This window comes from Syngnathus scovelli, chromosome 11, assembly GCF_024217435.2.
Source record: "Syngnathus scovelli strain Florida chromosome 11, RoL_Ssco_1.2, whole genome shotgun sequence".
NCBI classification, from domain to species: domain Eukaryota; kingdom Metazoa; phylum Chordata; class Actinopteri; order Syngnathiformes; family Syngnathidae; genus Syngnathus; species Syngnathus scovelli.
The window spans coordinates 6241651-6248042 of NC_090857.1; the positions used below are offsets into that span (position 1 = coordinate 6241651).

At 39.5% G+C, this 6392-nt stretch overlaps 2 protein-coding genes across 2 annotated transcripts; both read right to left on the reverse strand.

Moving 5' to 3' along the window:
* Positions 1-90: 90 nt before the first annotated feature.
* Positions 91-4799, reverse strand: zmat1 (zinc finger matrin-type 1). Its single transcript, XM_049734819.1, has 7 exons — positions 4628-4799; positions 2900-3006; positions 2747-2830; positions 2534-2669; positions 2141-2398; positions 1924-2014; positions 91-1692 (listed from the first exon to the last, which is right to left on the reverse strand). The coding sequence occupies exons 1-7, from the start codon at positions 4764-4766 to the stop codon at positions 768-770; spliced, it is 1740 nt and encodes a 579-aa protein (XP_049590776.1). The 5' UTR covers positions 4767-4799; the 3' UTR covers positions 91-767.
* Positions 4800-5163: 364 nt separating this feature from the next.
* On the reverse strand, positions 5164-6073 carry gnrh2 (gonadotropin-releasing hormone 2). The gene is made up of 4 exons (XM_049733977.2): positions 5928-6073; positions 5637-5780; positions 5472-5555; positions 5164-5340 (listed from the first exon to the last, which is right to left on the reverse strand). The coding sequence occupies exons 2-4, from the start codon at positions 5769-5771 to the stop codon at positions 5302-5304; spliced, it is 258 nt and encodes an 85-aa protein (XP_049589934.1). The 5' UTR covers positions 5772-5780; positions 5928-6073; the 3' UTR covers positions 5164-5301.
* Between the last annotated feature and the right edge of the window lie 319 nt (positions 6074-6392).

Sequence of the window (6392 nt, forward strand, 5' to 3'; positions counted from 1 at the left end):
GTTATGCGGCACTCCACAATGAAGCGCTTGTTTGGATTTTGTCGTCGCAGTCTAAAACGAAATTAGGTGTTAAAACAACATCTACAGAGATTCTGCTTTTACCTCATTAGGTTTATTAAAGCTCAGTTAAACATGTTCTGTTGTTTATAATTTTATCAGTTATTTTAACTGTACATTTTAGTTTACTGAGGCAGTTAGTTAAAAAAGGTTTGTGGAAAATGAGCCCTACCCGCACACGTCGATATAGCGTTGCTGTCTTGACCTTTTGTTCAAAGGAAACAATAGGGTACTATACAAGCATAAGCTAATATAATTTATTTTAGTCATTAAAATATTATCAAGGGGAAATCCAATTCTGCTGTATCTGGTGTGTTGCAGGCCTCACATAAATCCACATCAGACACATGCTGGCATGCGAGCAAAGATTCAGAGTGAGTGATGCACCGCAACACTTGAGCAGGGAGGGTGGGGACGATCTCTTGCTCAAGGGCAAGCAACTAGCTACCACTTATATTGATTTTAAAGATAGCTATTCGATTGTGAGCCATATTTGAGCTCGTTCACAATGTTCCCCGAGCCGCATCTCTGAAAGCTAGCCCACAAGGCTTCATGAGATGAAATGACTAAACGTTCCACAAGGGCCCTCAATGACCCAAAAGCGCCCACCACAGGCTGTTGAAGGGATTAAAAGCCTTGCTACACAAAGTGGCTTGGACAAGTCTTTTCAATTGTCTTGAAAATGACTAGAAATAAATAAATGTCGGTATTTAACAGCCAAGAATGGAATCATCCCACAACTTTTCTTCCTCAGTCCTATTGTCCGGGATGCTTTTTGTTCTCTTCTTGTCTTTTCTAGATTTCACATTGGCGTGGTCTTCCTGTCTGTCACTCTGCTGTCCAACATTGTCTTCTGTCTCTTCTCTAGTTTCAGTCACGACCGTTGGCGCTATGCCGTCCTTGATCCCATCCGCGTCCGCCACTTGTTGCTTTTCTTGCCGTCTCTGCTTGCTGTGGCATTTGTGCTTCTTTCTTCTCTCTTCCCCCGATTCTCCATGATCATCCCTCATCCTCTCTTCCGAGGGATCATCATGTGCTCGCTTTTGATGCCTATGCCTCGTCTTGTCTGAGCTCGCAGCTGTTGATCGTCTTCCTCTTTCCCTTCTAGATCTTTTGGTCCTGCGCCTCTCTCTTTGCCTGCGATCATCTTCATCACTATCACTCGCTCCACTGCTAGTGAAAGACGAATACGACGAGGAGGAAGATGATGAGGTAGAATACGAGGAGGAGCTCGAGCACTTCTTTCGTCTCTTCAGAGGTCGAGCATCGGAGTCCAACAAAGGCCTTGAATGTGGGAAAGACGGAGCACGATTGCAGTCCCAACCACTGGATGGCCAGGGAAGGCCCATAAACGGAGGTTGGAAAACTTCAACACTGAAGTGAGGGGCACGATAGTGTGAATGGGGGTCATACATAGGAGAAGTCTGTTTTTTCTGGATCATGTGCCCCATTTCTAAATCTGCTACTGCTTCTACTTGATCGCCTTCATTCTGCTCTTCATCCTGAGGTGGAATGGTGCCAATCTTGGGTGCGAGTCCGCGGGCTTTCTGCACTTCGATGTAGTGTGCAAGTTCGTCGGTAAACGTGCTGTAGGATTTCTGTCGGCTTTTGCATAGTTTGGATACCTTCCTCTTCCTGGCAAACAAACAAACTGAATTTGTGGTTTTCTAAATCTGTTTGTCATAAATGACGTGATGTATATAGACATTTAATTTAGAGTTATACAAATGGGGGAGTAGTGGTGTAGCCGGTGGAATATCCAGAGATGATGTTTATTTATTATTACTATGAAATATGCAAAGCTATGCATTATGAATTGAACAAAGCAATAAGTAGCGAGTATGATGAATTGTGTAGCGAGCTTACCTAGCATGGTGTTTGTTCCCCTGCATATGGGCTTGGTACATCTCAACTGAGTTCAATTGCAAATTACAGATGGCGCACGTGAGTGGGTTTTCTGCAAACAAATGAAGGAGGAAGGATGGATAAAACTAAGACGTGCCGCTTGCAACCTTCTTGAATTTGATAGCATTGAAAGAATTGCTGTTCATGTTGCTTTGCTGTTAGCCGGCCCCCATGTTACCTTCTTGAGCATCTTCAAGGTCTTTGAACATCTCCAGTCTGGCCTTCTTCCTTTGGTGCTTGCGGCCGTTGTAGTGTTGCAGCGCCGTTTGGGGATTGTTGAAGGAGGCCGCACACAAGACACAGTGCTTGTTTGAGTCTGAACTGGCAGCATTTGGATTAGATGTCGGGTCTGTACCGGCCCCTGATCCTGACGTGCCGTCTTGTATAGCACGGTCCAAAACAGGGCTGGATAAAGTACTGACGTCTATGTTGTTCACTGTAAAATCCAAGAGAAATCAATTCCATATAAATGGCATTTACACTTTTCACATAAAATAATAACTTGTGCTTCACTACTGTATTAGTGTAAATAACCTCACATCACAAATGCCTTTCTTCTTATGCGACTAACCTGTCTTTTGAAGATTTTGTTTCCTGAGATTCTTCATGTGGACTTTGCCTTTGTAATGTGACTTTGCTACCACGGGAGAAGTAAATACCATGTTGCACAGCTCACAGAAACGATCTTTATCGTTCAGCATGGGGCACTACAAAATGAGGGACAAAGTTGGACTGTGATTGTTAAACCCCTCTGAAAAAACAACAACAACAAAAAAAAAATTACCAGTAGTCCTGCAGACTCTGTTTGTCTCATTTCATTCCGCTTGTTGTGCAAGTACTGTTTCAACTTCATGGCATGTTTTTTCCCCTGCAAATAAGAAGAGATGATATAATGAGGTCGCCATTCAATGCATGTTGGATTTAAAAGGTCCCAAACCTCATAATGTGACAGCCGCTGAGCCTCAAACAACAGCACAGCTTCACATACATGGCAGTGTTGATCAGTGAGGAGACCTTTGAGGAGTTCTTCATCACTCACATTAACTGATTGGCACAAAAAAAAAGGTTCAAGGACATGGTGAGAAGACCACATGGTTATTCATGCAAAAAAAGATGGAGTGATGACTAAAGCAAACCATAGTTCATACTGTAGTGCTCTCTTTGATTGCGACTGTAAAATCGTAAACTACTATAGATCCTCGAGTTCAGTGATGTTCAAAGTGGTTATCAGAGGTACAGGGGATCCCTCTAGTGGTAAATGCAAGAATCACTAAATGAAACATTCAAACTAAACCAAACGTCCTAAACATGTTTTTAATACAATATATTATATATATTACTATATATTATTGTATATTTTATATACATATTATGGTTGTTGAATTTAGTTTAGTTGCATTTAACTGTGTAGTGTAGAGTATTTAGGCCTACTACACTACTGTATTTTAATGTTGGTCATGATGGTGGTTCAGTATTTTTGGTGGTTGATACCTCGTGTCAAGAGTTTTAAGAACGACAAATCTAACACGCTTATTGAACTCCGTCAAGGAACTTTTTTTACCCTAATTTAACCCCGAAACACGTGTTCGAAAGCACAAGCAATCGTGGCAGAGCTCTTGCTGCCTCAAGTGCAAGTTCTTCAGATTTTAGAAAAATCTTGCAGGGATAAATTGTAACTTAATTAATTCATGGCTCAAGACGGGCATTTAAAGGTGTTAGGGCTTTTGGCTTGTCCTACCAGGGGTTAACATAGTGCAAATATAAAGAGGTTCACCACTATAATCATGAAAATAAAATAAAAACCACACACCGTTTGTTGACAGCTAACAGACACGTAATAGAGGAAAAAACAGGAAGGTGTTTGAACGGCAATATTGCATGTCGGTGACAAGTGCCACATTTAGGTTCCACTGGTTTATGAAAGGTATGATTGGTCAATAATAACTTTGCACTAGTACAGACATACAATATTGCACATCAAAACGACTTGGTTAGTTAGTTGAACAGAAAATTATAAAGATTTCCCATGACTTTTGAGGAGAGAGTAACTTACAATTTGAAATGCATGAACATACTATTTTATTTAATTTTATGATCAAACTTTTATTTATCCAGGTAAGGCAAATAAGAGATTCTTGTAATGTAATGCTGACCTGACTGCAGACAGCACGGTAACCCAATGCAAACTAAAACAAATACATAAAAAGGCACAATGTAATGTGCAAAATGCAGAACATAAAACATAAACAAAATTGTATTATGTTGAACGAAGGCAATTTTTAAATTTCATTAAAAGCTTGTCGTTTTTTTTTCCAGACCAACAAGACAGAAACTTGGTCTAAACTTAAAATCACTTTGACTTTAAAGGGCCTTTTTTTTTTTTTTTTTTTTACACCACGAGCCAACGGTAAAGACGACATAATGTTCTTTATTTATTATTATTATTTTTTTAAAACGACACTCTCGACAGTGCCCTAACGTTTAGTTGTTCTGACAGGGAGTTAAGCTTTTATTGTTTTGGCTAATTCAACACAGTGACGTTAGCACTTGTAGCTAAGGAGCTATGAAACTGAAGTCGATGCGGCTAACCAGTTAGCAAAAAAGCTAACGTCGTTCGTCCGGTCATGACACACGACTGAATTGCCCCGTTTTAGGCAACACTCACCTCCGATCTGGGTACTATCAGTTTTAATGTTTATTACTTTATCAGGTTCTGTGGTAGGAGTCGCTAAAGGGGCATTACTAATGTTATTTTGAGCGCCAGACTCCACAGACCGCGGAGCACTGACGTTCAGCAGGTCCATTTTAGCCCCGCCTGATGCGCAGGCGTGCTGAGTTTAAAGAGCTGCTTGTTGAGAACAAAAAATAAATAAAAATAAAAATAATCGATACATGCAGTCAATGGAATAAAATAGCTGTCAAAAAGATGTTTGCATGATGACTAACCTTTGTATTCGTTACAGTAAAAACATAATAAAATTATTATGATATAATAATCACCATAATAATAATAATAATAATAATAATAATAATAATAATAATAATAATAATAATAATAATAATAATAATAATAATAAATAATAATAACTCTTAATGCGGGCAGACCGCATTTTATGGCCAACTAATGTAGAAATCTAGTTCCACACTACGTTTTCTTGCAGCCTTCTGTGACATAGCGGACACAAATTGAAGACAAAAAAATAATAATATCAAAATAAACTCTTTATTTCAATCATATTTTGAACACCCATTAACTAACCACTGAATGCCACAAATCTTTCTGTTTAAGTCAACAGCTCACATAAATGAAATCAAAATGAATAAGGAGAGACAGGCCTGTTACTTTCTCTTCTGGAGCTCTCTGGTTAAGATATCCAACTGTAAAGAGAGCCATTCGGTAAGTTAATTACAGCACACTATAATTAAAAGCATTGACACCCTGATTTATTTTCCATTTTTAAAATTAAATTTTATGCATGTAATCCAGGGAAATGGCACTTTCCACTTACAAGGACGGCCTTGAGAATACTCCCCCGTTGTGTTCTCAAGTAACTGCATTCCCCTCCCTCACATAATTTGATCTCCTCCGAAATCTGAGAATGAGATGATAGAATAAATCAATCAAACACACACCCAAACTTAAAGTGGGTATACACATTAATACTGCGACTGACCTCTGATGTGCCAAAGGAGTCCAGGTCCCTCTTGCCTCCAGGATACCAACCATGAGACCAGTGCTGGGCATTGGACAGCTGAACTTCAATACATAGAAGCAGTCCAAGAAGTAAAGCCAGGCGAGATACACTCATAATTATGACCTAAAAGCAAAGATGGATACAAGTCACGTCAGCTCAACTCTTTACATTTTTTTTCCCCCAAAACATTTGAAAAAGACATGGACAATGATGCTATGTTTAAATTCTCACAATAAAATGTATAAAATATTTTAAAAATATAAACCTTACCTTGTAAGTCTTACAGTCTTGACTCTGACTTGATCTTGTTTGATGGTACGTACCTCCAGAAGTGTCAGACACAGATTTTTGGTCAGTAATTTCACGGAGCTTTACTGAACAGATGCTTTTCAAGTGCAATATATGTAGCCTATATTCAACTGCCCCCCCCCCCCACCACATCCTTGCTTCTCCATTAGTGTTCTCTGTTGGTCCCGCCTTATTGACCCCGTTGCTCCTTCCCCTACCATGTGGAGAAATTAACATCTCTGGGGGAAAAGGACCTGGCTCATTCCAATTATCATCTGCAAACAACAGTGACACCCACGGAGCCAACATGTGTACGCATGACTCACTCCTATATTCTACGAGGAGAAAAAACAAAACAATTTATTTAAACATTAGGTCTTTTAAGACACTTTGAGTAGAGCTCCTCCTTAAATCCTTAAATATTTGGAATGGCCTTTTTTTCCTGGC

What these genes read in the sequence shown, in the direction of transcription:
- zmat1 (XM_049734819.1), bottom strand. Translation starts at nt 4,766, where the DNA reads ATGGACCTGCTGAACGTCAGTGCTCCGCGGTCTGTGGAGTCTGGCGCT. An exon ending in CAGAGTCTGCAGGACTACTG is followed by an intron (nt 2,670 to 2,746) that starts GTAATTTTTTTT and finishes CTCATTTTGTAG; the next exon opens with TGCCCCATGCTGAACGATAA. An exon ending in CCTTGAAGATGCTCAAGAAG is followed by an intron (nt 2,015 to 2,140) that starts GTAACATGGGGG and finishes ATTTGTTTGCAG; the next exon opens with AAAACCCACTCACGTGCGCC.
- gnrh2 (XM_049733977.2), bottom strand. Translation starts at nt 5,771, where the DNA reads ATGAGTGTATCTCGCCTGGCTTTACTTCTTGGACTGCTTCTATGTATT. An exon ending in ACTCCTTTGGCACATCAGAG is followed by an intron (nt 5,556 to 5,636) that starts GTCAGTCGCAGT and finishes TCTCATTCTCAG; the next exon opens with ATTTCGGAGGAGATCAAATT. An exon ending in GTATTCTCAAGGCCGTCCTT is followed by an intron (nt 5,341 to 5,471) that starts GTAAGTGGAAAG and finishes CTCTCTTTACAG; the next exon opens with TTGGATATCTTAACCAGAGA.